A 19,272-nucleotide genomic window follows, 5' to 3' on the forward strand; every position below is an offset into this window, starting at 1 on the left:
CACTGTGGAAGCAAATTTAAGGAAGAAGTTGTTGAACAGTGTGTCCATGTTGCTTGTACTGCACCACTGGATGGATACAGGTTTAGGATCGAACGGTCCAGCACTTCAGGCTATTTTTCTTCAAAATAATGTGCCATTTGACAGCAAAGTGATGGTCTCACGTAGCAGCAATGTAGGCCTAATGGAGACGTTTTGGCACCTGTGTTTCTAAGTGAAAGCCCCAAATGTTCTGCCAAAAGTCCACTGTATGAAAAATGGTTTAGTTGTTCCTCCATTAAGGACGGTAGCTATTTAGAAAAGCAGCTGTTCAGTTAATTAGGATCCAGACAGATGTAATGGGGAGGGGTAACAGGTTTGGCCAAATGACACGCCCGTCAGTCCTACATCCCCCTTCTCCTGTGCATGACTGTGTGCGAATAGGTTCAGTGCACGCGTGATGACGTTTATGTCTGTGTGCTTTTTACATGTTAGTGAAAATGTGCTGACGGTGATCTGGGTTCCTCCTTTGTTACAGCTGGCGTCGGGTATCTACAGCTTCGCCTGCTCGTTATGGAGCCACCACACTGACTGCTTCCTGCAGCACGTCTACGCCACGCCACGGGACGAGGCGGCCACCCTGGGCTCCCTGGAGAGGACGCTGCTGTCACTGAAAGGTGCCCGTCCAAACACCTGTTGACTAGTGGTGCAGTGAAGCGCAAAACGCGATCCGATCCGAACCGCAGTTTTTACTCACGGATCATTTTGACTCAAGGATCGGAACATATTTCGAATCAGCAAAAAAAATTGACAAATATAACTGCTCTTTACTTATTTGAATTGTATTATTGGCATCTGTGTGTAGTCTTTTCCCCGCAACTCTGTATTGAGATTTAGGGAATTATTACTTTAAAAAGTAACAGCGGCAGTAAAACTGTATTTCACACTATTGTCGTTAAACTTCGCAATAGGTCCGCAGTTCACATGCATGCCGAAGCACGGGGGCTGATCCTTACAGGTCAGGTATCAACTATGGTCCATTACGTTACTGTTGACATGAGGACTGACACCTATAGCGTTGAGTCCTAGTCCTGTAACCGATTATTTTTAAGAACTGGTGAGATTTATGTCTTTGGATCTAATTGATTTCATCTGTCCCTTGTGCTGTATGACAGACTACAGGAACTACCCCTTCATATGCAAAATATCCAGGGGTTTAAATTTTTTTACTATTAAACAGTGCAGAAAATAAGATCCCAAAGTTAATACCAATTCTGGTAGTCACTTTATACCAAAGATGGTAAGATTCAGCAATACACCAGTGTACTGCCATACAAGTACACAATGTGATTGCTTAATTAAAATAGTTGTACACTGAATACAATCTGGAATAAACTCGAGGTGCATCGTTTCTAACGTCTTTGCATCGGTAAAATCCAATGTATTTATATATAATTCTTAGTCTTCCTATGTCTTTATTATGTAGAATTGTGACCAAAAGGTTGCAACCAAGAATTGACTGATTCCTCATCTCTAATTTGTTTCTCAAATTCTCGAGAATATGAGATTACAGATAATCATGGAGGACGAGGAGCTACAGTTCCACCATATTGCTGGCAATCAAATGTTTGGCGACACTTCACATTTGCCAAGAGAGATAGACAATTTGACAGGACGCATGCAATTAGCTAAATATGCTGTGTTGCTATAAAGTACACAGGGAGCACAATTAACATAAATACTAGGTTATTTTTGTATTCTTCATATAGAAACCGCACCACTGCTTTCTGATCACGACTGAGTCAGCCTACATCCTGAAAGTGTAAAGCACATCCGTCTAGTGGCAGTAGTTACGGCATATTGCACTTCTGCTTAAGAACCAAAGAAATACAATTAAAACAGCAGTGCCATTTGTCCATATTGAATTGTCCAGCATCATATAATTTTGAATCGCAGTGTCTTGAGTCAAATCATGTTAAATTGCACTGCATCAGTCAAGGGTTATAGCCTGTCTGGAAAAGAAGTCAAATAAATTATGTTTGAAACACTAACTGTCGCTGAGCAGGGTCTTCTATGTGGTACTGGGTTTACTGATTAGCTCTGAGCTATTTGCAGAATTCTTCCTCTTGAAGCTGGATATCAACAAAATGAAGTTGAGGGATTTTTGAATGAATCAATGTTTTTTTTATTGTAACCTAACAAAGGAGTTTGTACACAATCAAAACAGTCTTATGGTTACACAAGTGTACAGTGCCTGTTATCAGGTCTTTGCCTCCTGTTTTATTGCCAGCTATGTTGACCTCCCATTTCTACATCCCCTGGAATAGGTGTTTTTTTGTACACAATCAACCTATCTCGGCCCTCGTTAACGACACCACATACACTTTTGTTCATTCATATATTTGTAGGAGATTTTCACGCACACATGCACAATGAAAATAATATACACAAATATCATCCACTCATGCACAAATACTGTACATCAAAATTGATTAACACACGTTTTTTGTATGTCTTCCTCCTGACAGTTCTCCGGAAGCTCACAGTCCATGGATTCCAGGAGCCCCAGCAGAACTTGGAAGTGATGGTAAGTATTGAGAATCAATATGGAGTCATTTCAGGAAGGTCACAAGTCATCACAGTATGATTATTTACAGTTACAGACTGCTGGAGCCATATAGTGATATGGGTCAAATATATTTTCCATCAAGCCACCAGCTGGCCCTCCTGGAATATCTTGATACATCTTTTTTGCATTGGTTTCGAATGTAATACATTTATTTTTATTACAAATGATAATATCAGCCTAACAATTTGTGATTTGTGAGGAATTTGTCAGAATTTGAATACTTAGTAGGTTCCCGTTTTGCTTTAATGATAGCGTGTACTCGAGCTGGCATGGACTCCACAACTTTGTGCAAAACCTGATGATCCCAGCATGACTTGACAATTCTCCAAAAAGTGTCTTGTGATGTCAGAGAATGCTCAGCTATTACATTTAGTCATTTATGAGACGCTCTTATCCAGAGCGACTTACAGTAAGTACAGGGACATTCCCCCGAGGCAAGTAGGGTGAAGTGCCTTGCCCAAGGACACAACGTGATTTTTTTTGGGCACGGCCGGGAGTCGAACTGGCAACCTTCAGATTACTAGCTCGATTCCCTAACAGCTCAGCCACCTGACTCCCACAACCACGGCTATCTCAGTCTTTAATTCACCCATTAAACATTCAATGTGGTGGGGATTTCATTAGGGTAGTCATCTGTTGAGGGAACAGTACAGGTCGTTTGAAGGAACTCCTTGTTCTCTTTTCAGAAACATTAAATTGAAGATGTCAAGGGCGAGAGGGAGAGAGCACAGTATTTTCAGTATGTGTTTCAATCTCCACAGCTACTCAGTCTCATTAAATGTTCCCCAGATAAAAATTCACTGAGTACTTTTTAGGTATTCAAATAAAAATACGCAGTATGGACCTTCTCAAAACACCTTAAGTTAAGATTTTTCTTAATGTTCTATGCAAGGTTTCCTTGCAACAACATAGATTACACAAAAAACCCATAAGTTGCTTCTGCAAAGCATCTCACTCCCATGTTAACACGTTAGATAAAGGCGCTACTGTAGCTGTCGGTCTCCTCACTTTTGTCGACTGAAAACCAACTGCTTGCCATGAATAAGAATGTTTAACGTATGCAACCCTACTATATAGCTAGTGCTAAAGTTAGCTAATTATCTAGCTAATATTATTACCTGCGGCTCTGACAACGTAAACTTTTTCAGCATTTGAAGAGAAACTTGGCTTATCGTGCAACATGAGACATGATAAAACACATTATTTTCCCAATAATACAACTCAACCTTTTCCCTTTTTGTTTTTGTTTTCTTTCTTACATTTTTATATTAGTTGAGGTTATCTCGAGCGCTAGAGGAAGCAAACAAACAGTCTTCATAGAAACTGTCAAATTTTACTGGTAAAATCTTTTTCCTTGCAGTTAAGTTTTTCCTTATATGAAGAATCTTTTTGAGGGATTCTGTGCAACAAAGTCCCTCAGCAAAGGAGAAATTAAGCCTCAAGTGTCATACTTCAGGGGAAAACTTAAGGCGGCAGTGTGTATTTTGACCTTTGGATGATGTAGTTTATGTCAGTCAGTCCTCTGTGTCACCAAAGTCATCAATTGCCTCTCTGTCACCTATTAATGCTCTCTAAAAGAAATAAAAGAATACTGATGTGTAGGGGATTTACCAGTCATATGAAAGATTGATTAGGGCCTTGTTTGGCTGTAATTATGACACATATTTTATGGTTGGCAGGTTAAAAAAAATGTGGTTAGCTTGTGTTTTGCTTGTAAATCAATAGTAAAAAAGGGTTACTGTTAATATTTAATGGATGAAAACATCTGCTTCTCAAATCTGCCTGTGGATTTATAAAACCTATCAGTTAACTGCAGACTGGAATGGCCCTTATGCTGCTTCATCTCCCTCCTTCAAAATTGCAGATCAATGAGAGAATATGTAACACCAAGAGCAGAGGGACAAGCACGTAAACAATTAATGGCCAAAAGTATGTGGACACTTGTTCAGTATTCAGACACCTTTTTTTAAACTCATTCAGGGTATCCGTGGGGTCTTAAAACGTATTAAAAGTTGATAAATCCATTTAGGGAAAATTAAGGCCCTTAAAAGGTATTGAAAAATCTTAATCCCGATTTTATGAGGCATTACATTTTGTTCACGCTTTGTCCAAAGAGTTTGACTCCAAAAAGGATGCATGAATATATTCATTTTCCTCCCTATGACTATTATAAACAACGACGTGCTCGGTCAGCGAGTCATGTATTTTGCGAAAAGCATGGTTAGGTGATGTGTTGCCCTCCACATGTTGCGAAACAGACTCCGAAATGGGGAAATGTAAATGTGCAGACTCCTGGTTGGAGAAGGATGAGTTTATACAATAGCTGAAGCCTGTCCCTGAAAACAGGCTTACTGTACATATTTTTAAAAGAAGATTAGCGTAGCTTCGATGGGAATCAACGCTGTCAAGGCCGCCGTTGGCCGCAGAGAGCAGCCGCAGCTGTCCATTGCCAGCTGAAATGCAGCACTACCCAACACGACAGCTGAGCTTGTCAAAACGGCTACGATAGCGACCTCTGCCCCATCGTCTGGCGGCATCAGGGTGGCTATGGGTGGCACAGAAACGATGCGCGCGGACGATATCTGCTGTCTCAATACCAGGCTCAATGAACTCAAACATTGAAATATTTCTATAAACCTTGCCTTTTATTCTTAAATTTATTATTTTGAGCTTTGTTTTCTTCCGAGCTTATCTGAGTTCTGTTGTATGGTTGTGCTCTATAGATTTATTTACAAACTACAACTGTTTATTAAGTTTAAGGTTGTTTGCAGATTAGAACTTGAAGTGGCGATGAGGGTCTTAAAATATTTTGAGGTCTTCAAAAAGTCTTAAAAAGGTATTGAAATTAACTTCTGGATTCCTGCATATACCCTGTCATTCCAAAATAATGGGCATTAACTGCCTCCACTATTTTACAAAAGTTTTCCAATAAATGTTGCAACCTTGAGGCAGGGCAAAAAGTAAAGTTGGACACCTGAAGTTGGGAGATCAAGTCTGACACGAGTTGGCATTCAAATTGATTACAAAGGTGTTTGTTGGGGTTGAGGTCAGGGCAGAATAGTCAGTTTATTTCACCTCAACAAATCATTTCTTCACGTAAACCCACAAATCATCTCCAGACAGACTATTCTTATGATGATGTTGCAGCTAGAGGGATTTTTGAAATCTGTAGACAGGGCTGCAACCAAAGACAGACGATGTTTATGGCCTGCACAAATTTGAAGGTGTGTTACAGTTTTTTTGTGCCATATCTATATCTATACACACTCAGTGAACCTAGTGGTAAATATTTTACAAAGTCTATTAGCCAGACCTTATACTAAGACTATCATATAAATCTAATATTTTATTTTTGAAATCTTAAATTGTTTAAGGAAAGCAATAAAGGTGAGTTGGATATGCGTAAAATATGTTGGTGGATTTGTGATGAGGTAAGGTGCTTTGCGGTACTTCCAAAGACGATGATTCAAATGTCGGTTAATTGATTTGATGTTAACTGGAGCTTGTGACCTCAACTATAACATTTTCTCAGTTTGTTTAGAGACATTCCTGCACAACCACATTTTAACACTATTTTCACGTTGTGCCTGAATGCCCTTAAATATCAATACAAAGATTAGCTTCTCAGTGATGGTAAGCCTAAAAAACATTAGTTGTGAGTTGCTGAATTGAAAAGTTGTCAAGCAAGCAAGTCCTCATTTAGATGATGTCTAGCAAAGCGATGGAAATGAAATCCCTGTAGTAAAGAGCTCCTCGCCAGGGGCAAGTGCTGGGTCTGCATCCCAGTCTATGCCCATCACCGCTCCCCCTGTGGCGACACCTCCACAGAGGGCAGCCGAGCCACAGCCTCGGGCTACTATTTGGACGGGGCAGAGTAAAAGAGGAAGGTGTGACTGACGGCGGGTACAACGGCGGGGTTCTTTAGTTTGAAGAGAGTACTGCACATCCACATCAGTAAACATGTGTTTTTACACACAACATTTACTAAACTATAGTGAAAATAACTTATCCCTTTTGATTTGTTAGCTAGCCAGAACTAACATCTATACCTGCAGTGCTGACAGACAACGTTGGCATAATAGTTTTAATCAGCTTCTTTCAAAGCGTTTAATTTATGGATGAAACAAACTGCTCCAGACAACACAAGTACGCTAACATTTGCAAGTAAGCATACAGCCCCTCTACCTCTTACAAATGTTCAGCTTTTAGAATCTAGCATGTACACTCAATTGAAGGCATGTTTCCCAACCTATGATAGAGAACAGAGGACATGGTAAGGACACTAACCATGCAATGCGAGGCTCTCGCTTTTTCCAGTCAGTATCCTCCGTAGTCTCATCCAATCAATATCATCCTTAGTTTTCCATAAAGTGCTTTTCATGCAACTCGTGTGACCTTGAATGAGCTAATTGTCATTCGCAGCACTGCATGTCTTTGGGCTCTGAGCAATACACTTGACGATTTTAAACTTCACATAGTGCCTGGATATTGAGATAATTGAGCCACAAAAACAGAAAGACAGAGATTCCTGGAACCACACTTAGACATCATAGCTTGTGTTGCGTGAGTGTGTTACCATCCATAGGAACAAGCAGTTGATAACTGCTTGGCAAATAAGCCACGGCTAGACTCAATGGGAAAGCTACAATGCCAGAAATGGCAGCAACATTGGCTAGCAATTCATACTCCCCGTACTGACGGTTCAATTAAGGTGACACTCAAAAGCCCATGCCTGGACAATTACAAACTCCCAGTGTCATTCACATCCTATCAAATACGGCTTTCAAGTCTCATTCCAGGGGTGTCTGTCAACCTTGGAGGTGACCTGGAGCCAATTAGCCATGGGCATTAAGGAAGTTAATAGGAGTTTAACAGGTCATAAGATGTGACTCACAATGTCATGTAAATTGACTAACCACAGAGATGAGTGATTCGGAGATATGAGAGCACATTCATTAGTCATGACATTTATGATATGGGTGGAAAAACCCTTAGATCTGCTGGGAATTGACTGGTTGACTGCTTGGGATTAGGTGTACGGTGAAAAGGTTATTATCTATTTAGACAAGCGCTCCGCATGCAGCACTTCAATCAAGCTCTGGCTTTGTGTTTGGATGTGATCAATTACTATGATACAAGTCCATTTTAGCCGAGCCATAATGTTGTGAGCAGTATTCATCTCAGCCCCAAAGTTATGCCTGCTTTTAGTTGAACTGAAATAACCTGTCAGAGTTGTCTCCCCAAGCAGAGTTGCGAGACCCCAGCTACGGTATGCTAGCATTTAGCTCTAAGATCCACAGCTCTGAACGGCACCAAGCACTCGTTGTTAGCATCTCTCTGGTTGTAGCATTTGCCGTGTTGCCATCACAACAGCCTTGGGCCTGGTCATAATTTGGCTTGCGCGTTTGGAACGTCGTCTGTCCCACAGAGGCGAAACACACACTCGCACAAGATGGGGAGCGTAGGGAAACTTGTTATGCCGTTTGAGTTTACGAGGATTTCTAAACCTCTCTTCCTTTCTTGCTCTTTCTCTTCCCTGCTCACTGTATTTTGAGAATAAATCCAGGTCTGACAGTTTTATAGCAAAGGGGATACACGGAAAGACTTTGCCGCTCAGAATGTATCTGCTGGTCTGACACTATCAAGCAAAAGATGCTTGATAGCATCTCCATCTCTATCAAGCAAAACGCCTGTTGATGTGGTCTGGACAGAAAGGTATAGGTTGACGGAGTTATGGTATACTATAGGTTGTTTTAGATGAAGGTTACTGTTGGGTCCCGTGTCATTGCTAGGTTATTTAGTCTAGAAGGCTATGCCTTCCAGTGACAGTGGTTCACACAGGGCATCTTTTTCAGGAAAGGTTATGAACCATGCTTTCGGGGGTGTTTGGCCATTCTTCAGGGTTTGAGTGATTTGTACGTGACAGCTTCATGTTTCCGACTGGCCATTTCTGTGTGTGTGTGTGCGTATGTGATGAGTCAGTAATTCCCCTAGCCTCTAGCTGTACACAAACATACACACACGGATAGCAAACAGAGGCAAGACGACACTCATTAACTTTCCCCAAAATTCGCTTTTTCCTCGATAACCTCTCTTGTCCCCTCTTCAACCCCCCCAAACTCCAGTTACTTCAGAGACGTAGCAAATCTTTCTTTAGATTTCACCTCTCCTTGCCCCCCCACCCTTTTTCCTCTCATTGACCATACCCTTCATCATGGTCTCCTCTTCTCCCTTCTTCCCCCCTTCCCTCTCTTCTACTCTTTCCTTCTCGGCTCCCCTCTCCGTTAAGGTGCTTATCTTCCAACATGTTCTCAGTGTGAGTCTCAGGGGCTGAACACAGGGACTCTCCATCACTCACCTGCTAATTACCCCCCCCCACACACACACACACACACACACGCACACACGCATGCATACACACACACTCTTTCCCTTAGTAGCACAACTGCCACTGTTTATACTGATAAGGCACTCATGAGTGATGTGACCACTAAGATGTCAAACAGATTAAATTACTCTCCTCCTCTTTCCTGTCACCCATTCCACTACTCTCTGTCTCCAGGGCTTTCTGAATGCAGTCTTTGAGAGGTTAAAACAGTTCCTGGAATGCTGTAAGTATTTCTCCTACGTTTCTTCGTCCTGCTAATGCTCTGCAATGATTATGCTTGCCCTGCTGTTGATAATACATTGTTGCAGCAACCAGGAATTAATCTCTCAGCCATAGGCAGTGGACAGAAATATCATTATAGCTATCATGCGCCGCTATCATCTTAATATGTCTTAGCGTTCACGGGGCAATGAGCAGTGCTGAGGGAGTTGTGGGGGTGTTGGTGGTCAGAGGAGAGAGGGCCGCTTGGTATTTCGGACGGGATTGATAGCAAATACTTCCAATGTGCCGGCGGTGGCGGCGAGCAAAAGAGACGGACCGGCGTGGCCGTCGATAAGGTCAGGGAAATAAGCCGCCTGCTGTTTCAGGGCCAGGCTATTTTGAGCCTTTTCTGTTTCTCAGCTTTTGGGTCACCTGTCAGTTTGAAATGCCCTATTATTATCTACCCGTCTCTTCCTACAATCTTCAGGCTTTCTCTCTCAGCCTGTCTGTCTTACGGCCTATCTGCATATTTGTCTCTGAATGTGTCGGTCCGCGAAACAAACCCCCCGGACCTCTCCTCAATCAAGGGGAAATCAGTACCCATCCACCCCTATGAGACTCACAGTTCTCTCTTGGGGGGGGGATTTCAACCAGAACTGGACTGCGTCCAGGGTCTTAACTATAAACTCCAGGGGACGTTTTAATTGGTCCCAGCATCTGCCAATGTTTTTATAGAGCTGAACATTAGAGCTGTAGGGAGATGTGCTGAGTTTGACTATTAGAGAGACGAATGGAGTTCATTGTAAGTGTGTTTAGGTGTAATAGAAAGCTGGACTGAGTACGGAACAGGAGGGTGATGGATGCGAATATAAAGTGTGTTTGGATGCTAATTGTTAAACCCTAATGCCCTCAACTGCCTGTGCTCCATCTCAGGCATCTCATGGATCTGTTAACATTGTATTGTATTGTTCCCCCCTTCCTAGGTCGACACTTGGGTCCAGATAGCTCATGCAGAGAGAAGCTGGAGAAGACCATCATCCTCTACACTAAGGTGGTAAGTAGAGCCGCCAGGTGTAACACCCTCCCCTAAGGTGGGGAGGGAATGCTCGGTTCTGTAAACAGGATGAAACTGGCTAAGCATCTTTTTAGCCAGTGTTCCAGGTTACAAAGCCTGTTTCAGGTGCTGCAGGCATTCTGTATGAGGCTCGGGTTTTCAGTGTCGCTGTTTATAGGGGGACTCTGGTACACAGGAGAAGAGGAGATCGTGCCTCTTGAACTATTTATTTGGGCAGGCCAAGTTGGTAATATGGAAGACACAGGAGAGTAGGGTCACTTGATGCAATGGCATGGTTGCTGGGGGGCTGGTTAAATGTCTAAGTCTTTCTCTCTTTACATTTAACATTTAGTCATTTAGCAGACGCTCTTACCCAGAGCGACTTACAGTAAGTACAGGGACATTCCCCCGAGGCAAGTAGGGTGAAGTGTCTTGCCCAAGGACGCATCTTCACTTGGCGTGGCCGGGAATCGAACTGGCGACCTTCAGATCACTAGCCCGATTCCCTAACCGCTCAGCCACCTGACTCTTTCTCTCTCTGTGTCTCTCCCTCTCGATGATCCCTCCGCCGTAGCTGCTGGACTTCCTGGAGTGCCACCCGTGCCCGTTCATCCCCCTCATCCAGCGCTCGCTGGAGTTTGCCGTCAGCTACGTGTTCACGCCCGTGGGCGAGGGCGTGGCCTTTGAGCGCTTCACGGTCCAATGCATGAACCTTATGAAGATGATCGTGAAGAACGACGCCTACAAGCCAGCCAAGAACATAGAGGGTGGGTTGGGTGGGGTTGGGTTGGGTGGGGTTGGGTGGGGTTGAGTGGGGGGGGGGAGGGAAGGGAAGAGAGAGAGATGAGACGAGACGAAAAACGCGCTTGAAGAAAGTGAGGGAACTCTAATGCAGTCACGAACAATCCCTTTAGGAAAGTCACGGTGAAAAGTTTGGTTTTATTTGACACAGTCACAGTTTTTCCATGGGAAGCTTTCGTCAACATTTCCCTCCGAACACACACACACACACGCACAGTTTGATCAAGGCCCTCAGAGGCCTGTGGTTTCTTGTTAAATGTGCCTGATGGAATCTTTGTTCACCAAGCCAGCATTTTGGGAAGCTGTATATTCCTCTCGCTCTCGCTCGCTCTCTCTCTCTCCGCTCTCTCTCTCTCCGCTCTCACTCTCTTTGTTTCCCTCTCTCCTCACTTTTGAAAGTAGCACTGAAATTGACAACTGTCTGAAACAAAGTACACAACAGCCATCTCACTTTTGAAAAGAGTCTCTGTCTGACAATCTGTGTGCCCTGTCTATCTTTGCTTCAGACAGTAAAGCAGAAAGTCTAGAGGCACATAAGATCAAGACGGCTTTCTTCACACACGCCACCCTGACCGAAATTGGACGTCGCCTGGTCTCCCACTACTTCCTGCTGACCGAGGAGGAAGTGGCCATGTGGGAGGAGGACCCGGAGAGCTTCGGTACGGTTCCGGAAATACACACACACACGTACATATACGCCCCCGCACACACACACGTACATACACACTAATCTAAATACCACACATACGCGCACACTCCTTTGCAGAGTCTGTTAAGATCCATTTAGTAGGTTCCATTTAGTTACCCAGGGTGGATTCTGACCCCTGGTCACCAAGGCAGTGACAGTCGTGGGCTCCCCCGCTCCGCACCAGATCACTCCTAAGTAACGGGACACAAATGGCTCATATTTGCAGTGCTCTACCTATGTTCTCTCTTGGGAACAGAGCAGTATGTTATCTTGAAGTTTTAAGTGCATTGGTGTGTGTGTTTGCCTTTGTGTGCTTTGAAATCATCTGAGATTCTGCTGGGAGCTCGCTGGTTATTGGTTGTGTGAATCTCCAGAATGACTTCATGGCTGTGACTTGTTACATCCCTGTGTGGTTCTCTGTCATTGAATTGTAATGTGGGGAGTCAAAAGTGTGAGCTTTCTGTAATGCGTTTTTAAATGAATTACTATCCTCTCACAGGTGCTGCTACTTTGACGAATGTGTTGACTAAGTTTATTTGTTTTTTTATTTTATCTTTTTCTCTGCCTTTTCTGTACTTTTTTCTAAGCTGTTGAAGAGACAGGGGGGGACTCTTGGAAGTACAGTCTGAGGGTGAGTTCACTTTTGTTGTTCTCTCTTTTTAAAACAGTTCTCACTCGCTCGCTCTCTCCCACACAGGCGAGCGCACACGCACCAACACTCTCACTCCGTGTGTATGCCTCAAACAGAGCTCGGTGATCTATGTTCTCGGTTGAAACTGGCACGCACCATTGCCTCTCCCGCATCAGTCTGTTTACAACAGCAACCGCACACAGCGCGACAGCCGTTCCGCTGAAGTTGCGGCGGGAAAACATCACGATAAATGTAACTGTCGCCAAGAGGAACTGCTCTCTCTGTTCCCTGAAGGCAAACAACACTGAACCTGTGAAACTGTTTTATTTTATTTATATATTTTTTATACTATAATAGCTCAGAAACTGTCTCAAGGATAAATTCACCAGCTGCATGTGATAGCTGGCCACCGTAGCTAGCTAGAGGCTATTTCATCGAAATGATTGTTAGCGTTTTGGAAAGATGTTCGCAGCTGCCATCCAGGGCACGAGTATCCCCCTTGCGAAAATACAACAGGATTCTAACCCAATAAAGTGATGTCCTCTTTGTTGAAAGGGATTGGAATTGTGTAGTGTATGTCGTCAGGCTGCCTACACTGTAATCAGGTTGCGCCAAACTCCTTTGTAGGCATTTTGTTTGTGGATCGTTTGTCTTGAAAGCGCTCGGTCACACTCCCTTAATCCCTATGGACAAATAACATGGATCCGATGGGAGTGCAACAGCCCCCCTTGACCTGTGGGTTTGGGACTGCCAAATGAACTGGCAGTGTTGTTTTGAAGCGGCTCTCCGTGGTCTCGCTCGCGGTCTTTCTCCCCGTTTCTTTCTCTCTATTGAGATGTTTTCCTCACGTTTTTTCTTATCTAAATCTCCCTCCTATCTCTCTCTCTCTGTGTGTGTGTGTGTGCGCATTTCTCTTCTGTTGATTGTCGGTCCGCCTGTCCTGGTGACCTTTTCATTTCACCCATATTGCCATCTGATTATGGCCGACGCCGTCCCCCCTGTCTATTGTTAGGCGTGAAGTGACCATACCCCCTCCAGGTCAGAGACCCATCAGCCTTATTTTGCCCGATTTAATGAAGCCAGACGGGCTTCGTAACGACGCCTGTTGCCTTTCAAAACCCCCATGTCCCTGCCTCAGCCACGCGCATGCGAGCGCGCACACACACAAGCCCCCACGCACTACCCCCTAGCGCTACCTGCCCAGCCGTTCCTGTGTAGCATGTTGATTTGGTGTCGGTGGACAGGACTGGACGCACGGTCGACCCTTTGTTGATGTGACGTCCTCGTGCTCTTTGTTTCTTAACAGCCGTGCACCGAAGTGTTGTTCCTGGACCTCTTCCACAACTACAGCCAGACACTGACCCCTGTTTTGCTGGAGATGGTGCAGAACCTACAAGGTCGGTCATTAGACACACACACACACACACACACAGAAACAGACACACACACAGCCTGTCTGTTCTGGGTCATTCAGGGAAATGAGATCTGTCGGAGGCCGGCAACTGATTCGATAATTCAATGTTGGCTGAGAAGACAACATCGATTGGAAAGCCAAAGATTGTTATTAACAATAGACTTCCTTGAGAAAAGGGTTGTCAAAGGCTTGTGCTTGCCAGACAGGATATTTCTATGTGACAGGTGAAAAGATGAAGCTGTCAGCGTCTGCGAGTCCTTCACTCAGTCATTTTCCCCCAAATCAAAACCTATATTAAAAGGTCTTCGTTGGAATGACAGGCCTGAGTATGCAGCTTCATTGGAGTAACCTGTCAGTGCGTGACTGTGTGCGTTCTGTGTTTTGCACCGTAGGTCCAACGAATGTGGAGGACCCCGTCCAATTACTGATGAAGGATGCAGGTGAGCACGCTCAGAGAGAACTTGCGAGGGTATGTGGGCTGTGATGGCAGGAAAGTGCCGGAATGCCTCCGTTGGCATTCTCAAAGCGCTGACTCGTGTTGCATCGTGCCCGGCCAGATGGATCCTCCTCCTCCTACAGTGCCAGGGCACCCAACAGTCCCCCGTTAGTTTGCCCTCGCTCTCTCGCTCTCTCTCTGTCTCCCTCTCTCTCTCTCTCTCTCTCTCTGTCTCCCTCTCTCTCTCGCTGTCTCTCTGTCTCCCTCTCTCTGTCTCTCTGTCTCTCCCTCACCCCCCTATGATTACAGCCCAGAGGAGCTCTTCGTTTGTCATTTCTCTGTCACCCTGTCATTGCGTCTCCCACCACCTCTCTTTCCGTCCCTCTCCCTCGCTCTCGTCCCCCCTTTTCCTTTCTCTCGCCCACCCCTCTTCCGCTCTCCCTCTCTCTACCCTTCTCTCTCAGTCTCTCTCCCCCCCCCTTTCACCTCTGTTGATTGAACGTCCTTGTCTCTCACCACTCACCGTCTCCCCTTCTCCTTTGTCTCTCCCTCCGTTCCCCTCCTCCTCGCACTCTCCTTTTCTTTTCATCTCCTAACCGTCGGTCGTCTGCAGGGAGTCGTGGCGGCGGCGGTGGTCTTCCTCCCGTCTGTGTGAGGGTGCAGGGCGCTCGCCCCGTCTCTCCTTCCGCAGGGCTCTCCCTCGACGCTCGTTAGCACTCCACAGGCCTGGCCCGGCTGTCGCTAATGGGATCGTTTGGCTGCCCTCCTCTCCTCGCTCTCGTCTTTCTCTGTCGCTCGCTCAATCACTCTCTCGCTCGCTTTCTCTCTGCCTTTCTCCCTCTCTGTCTCTCTCTCTCCCTCCCTCTCTATCAGCCTCCTCCTCTCGCTGATCAGTCTCACATCCTCGTCTTCTTCCTCGCCTTCTCCCTCTCCCGTCGCCACCCTCGTCATCTCTCGGCCTGTGTTTGTCCGTCCCTCTGTCTGTGCTTCCCAAAAAGTCCATCGCAGACCATGAGACCAACGACCGCCTTGGATAGCCTCAACCGTTCCTCTTTTAATGCTCTGTGAAAACTGTAGCTAACCCAGAGAGTCGCGTTCCAGATCAACACTTGACCTGACAACGTTTTTTAACATGGTGTTTACCGCATTGGGTAAAACCGTAGCTCATCAGATAAGAACAGAGCTGGCTATGATGAACAGATAAGATTGAGTCATTAGCAACACCTGGTCGACTTCAAACCAAAGAGAGAGAGTGACGATTATCAGCTCTACAGAGTGACTGGAATAACACTGGTGTTTCATCTCCTTCTTGTGTGTTTGCGCGTGCGTGTGTGGCCACAGTGTACAACGCGGTGGGGTTGGCGGCGTACGAGCTATTCGACAACGTGGACTTTGACACGTGGTTCAAGAACCAACTCCTGGGGGAGCTTCAAGTTGGTCATCACAGGTATGAAAATGCACTCACTGCCACCCCCATGACAATGGTTTTATCTGTCAACATACACTAGAAACTGTCAGGGCCCAAAATGACCATTCACTGTCAACTGTTAATGTACCAGTGGCACTCCCAATCTGCTTGTCCCCATGATTCATGCAGAGGATGGGCTGTTAGTCCTTTGTTTTGATAATTATTATAGTTTTAGTCATCAACTTCACTCCTGTTCGTTGAGCAAACTCTAAGTCGGTATGGGGGAAATTTGCTCAACTGCTACGTGTTAAGTTAGAGCAGTGGTTCTCAACCCTGTCCTCAGGGGTCCCCTGTCCTGCATGTTTTAGATGTTTCCCTGCTCCAACACACCTGATTCAAATAAAAGGGTCGTTATCTAGCTCTGTAGAAGCCTGGTAACGAACATGCATTTGAATCAGGTGTGTTGGAGCAGGGAAACAAGCAGGACAGGGGGTCCGTGAGGACAGGGTTGAGAACCACTGAGTTAGAGCAAGCCACTATATGAACTAAGAAATGCAGCTGTATTATGCTGTTGTATAAGTAAATACAAATTTTCCCTTTGCGGGTTAGACTGTGGATGTGTGTAAAGAGGACTTCATATTTAGAAAAAGTTATGAAGGTATGTTATTGCGTGAACGCTTCTGTTACATACATAAAATGTAGTGTTGAAAGGATAAGGATAGTAACGTCTGTGGAGACTGCTGTCTTTGCAAACCGTAGCTATTCCTGGAGTTTAGTTTGTTGGACCCTCTTGTCTTAGTGGTACCAGTTCTCAGTGTTGCTGTAACACTCTAGCTTTAGCCCCCTCCATTGAAAACCATTTCCTGTCCTGGGAAGTGGCTTGAACGCCCTCTGTGTTTTTGTGTGTGTGTTAGACCATGGCTATGACTTGGTGGAGATGAAAGCTAGTGATGGTGCTTAAGAGGAGAGAGTGGGAGAGGAAGAGAGTAGGACAGACAGAGAGAGAGAGAGACATGCAGTGCGTGCTCTCACAGACTACAAAGGAGACCCCGGAAAAGACGGGTCCAGGGGTGACGACAGACGGGCGTCTGAACACAGGTGCTCTGACGTCACCGTGGGATTGGGCTGACTTTGCTATCGAGACTGGAACTCTAACCTGCCTCAGGATGAATGTGTGTGTGGAGAAAAGGGAAGGTCCTAGCCCCTCACTAGATCAAAGACGCCAAGGGAACACGCACACGGACACGGACACGGGAGAGCATTGAACCGGCTCACCTTCAAACTCTTCGAGCGCGTTGTTATTGTGTCGCGCTCTGATCAACTTTTCAACTCCCTCTGATGTCCCTGTATCTCAGGGTGAGCCGAGTCTGTTGTTCCAGTCAGACGGTATGGCGTCTGATGTCTGCGGCACTTTGAAAAGATCCGTGCAATAGGCCTCTAGATACGTGATAATGCATGAGAACAGCTTTTGAGACCGCTTCAGCATATTTAATGGCATTCGGATGGGCGATTGTGCACGCCTGGGCATGTCCTAGATCATCTCAGACACGATCTCTTTATTTCTCTTCATTTGTCTACACTAACAGCAGCGAGCCTCAAAGGAACATTGTCACACAATTTCATTGAAATATCGCACGGCAATGTTCTCCGAACTCCGTGTTGGAGTCTAATGGAAAAACCTTTATTGGGTTTGTGTGTGTTGTAGCAATCAGTACTAAATCAGCCTTCTCACCACCATCCAGTAGGCTCTGATCACACACCAAATGGCTATACAAAGGAAAGAATACCGAGGGGACATTTCTGTTAACATGGACTTGACACTTCCTCTGAGCTTGAAAGGGGTTACCTAGACGACCTGATCCGAGTCACCAGTCCTCTCCATCACACACAAACTCACCTACCTTTCAATGCAGCGACAATAGACCTGTACGGCTTCATTCCGTCAACACATCACCTTTATCACAAGGGTATAAAGTGTAGAATTATGAGGGGATTTGTGTGTTGATCGCTACTGTCTTTTCTTTGTTGTTTGCTTTGGTGGTTTTAGTAACTTCTCTTCCTTCCGGCAAGAATACCAAGTCATCCTTGGTATTTATCTACATGAAGCTACATTTCTAAAACAATCATTCGGCTATATTTTGTAACTGTACGAGAACGATAATGTGAACAAGCCTTACACCAGTTCACTGTAACAGTAAGTGTGAATGGAAGAGGGGGAGATGGGATGACCCGCCTTTCCTGTTTGACCAATCACCTTCTGACCTCAGACACTGAACTGTATAAAAAAATCCAAGGTCACAATCCATCTTCGAGTCCACCTCAAATCCAATCCATATTGTAACATTTTTGTTTTACACGTTTGTTTTATATTTCACAAAATCTTTGTAAATATTCATTTGAAATGTGTGTGTGTTTTCACCATTGTTACGACCTGCTCTACTCTTATAAAATAGTTAATTCCTTCAGAATGCTGATTCTAACATATTAAATATGTTTCCTTGATTTGCCATAATAATGTCTGTTATAATAATTAATACATTTACATTTATGCATTTAGCAGATGCTTTTATCCAAAGCGACTTCCAAAACAGAGTTTTACGAAAGTGCATAGGCCACTGATCATAACAATATTAAGGTAGTGCCCATTAAATTGATACTTTATTATAAATGTAATATCTCTTATGCCTAACATCCACACCCCGCTACAGTGTGTGTGTGTGTGTGTGTGTGTGTTTGTTTGTTGGTGTGTGTGTGTGTGTGTGTGTTTCATTCTCTATATGCATGCAGCTGCATGTGTGTACATCTTTTTCTCTGTGTTTTGTGGTTGTAGAGAAGCCATGTCATCTTAGGCTACTTTCCTTCTCACCACACACACATCCAGATGTTTTTAGGTGCGTGTCTGTGTGTGTGTGTGTGTGAGAGAGAGAGATAAAGCACTCGGCAGCAGCTCTGCAGTCGCACGTGCAGAGACACGCCGACCAAGACGATCTTCTTGTAGGCTTTAGCAGCCGCGAGCCTCGGATCCATCCATCCAAGCATGTCAGTCGCTCCCTCCTCCTCCCCCATCCCCTTTCTCCGCATCCCCTCCACACCTGTTTGTCTGCCCCCCCATCTCTCCACCTCCAGGCCCCCTCTGCACCTCCCACCCACCCACACGAGCCGGCCCTCCGGGTCTGTCAGGAGTGGTGTGGGGGGGGCGGGGGGAGATGACGTCCTCGTTAAGACCACCACAAGTGGCCACCTGCCGTCGCCTTGGAGGGTGGGGGGAGGGGAGGGGGGGGTCGAAAAAGGGAAAAACAGAAAGGTGAGGTAATGAGAGAGAGTGAGAGGCTGGTGGATGGGAAAAAAGAGAGAGAAGAGGGGTGGGGGGAGAGAGGAGGGAAAAGGAGACAGCCCAGTGTGCTCACCTGCTCTCCTCGGGATAAGGATGATAGAGAGGGCGGATGGTGTGTGTGTGTGTGTGGGGAGGGAGTCAGGCATAGGATTACTCGAGTATAAAACGAAAAGGGAAGCCGGTTGACCCGATTTCTGCTCTTTTGGGTACGCGGAGAAAACCAAGGAATGTTCCAGAGTGCGTCTGCCTGCCTTCCTGCCCAACTGTGACATCTCGAGGACGGGGTGACATGACAGGAGATGGGAGAGCTGT

The 19,272-nt window shown here is 45.3% G+C and overlaps 1 protein-coding gene across 2 annotated transcripts in view; it reads left to right on the forward strand.

Moving 5' to 3' along the window:
- The window catches only part of ipo11 (importin 11), a 75,721-nt gene that overhangs the window by 12,421 nt on the left and 44,028 nt on the right, over nt 1-19,272 (forward strand). For both annotated transcript variants that reach the window (XM_047048346.1, XM_047048347.1), the window contains exons 6-15: nt 515-653; nt 2,505-2,563; nt 9,168-9,216; nt 10,178-10,248; nt 10,823-11,015; nt 11,556-11,708; nt 12,325-12,368; nt 13,675-13,765; nt 14,175-14,222; nt 15,560-15,665. In XM_047048346.1, coding sequence (XP_046904302.1) covers nt 515-653; nt 2,505-2,563; nt 9,168-9,216; nt 10,178-10,248; nt 10,823-11,015; nt 11,556-11,708; nt 12,325-12,368; nt 13,675-13,765; nt 14,175-14,222; nt 15,560-15,665 — 953 coding nt within the window. The remainder of the gene's footprint in view (nt 1-514; nt 654-2,504; nt 2,564-9,167; nt 9,217-10,177; nt 10,249-10,822; nt 11,016-11,555; nt 11,709-12,324; nt 12,369-13,674; nt 13,766-14,174; nt 14,223-15,559; nt 15,666-19,272) is intronic.

Source organism: Hypomesus transpacificus, chromosome 24 (assembly GCF_021917145.1).
Source record: "Hypomesus transpacificus isolate Combined female chromosome 24, fHypTra1, whole genome shotgun sequence".
NCBI lineage: Eukaryota > Metazoa > Chordata > Actinopteri > Osmeriformes > Osmeridae > Hypomesus > Hypomesus transpacificus.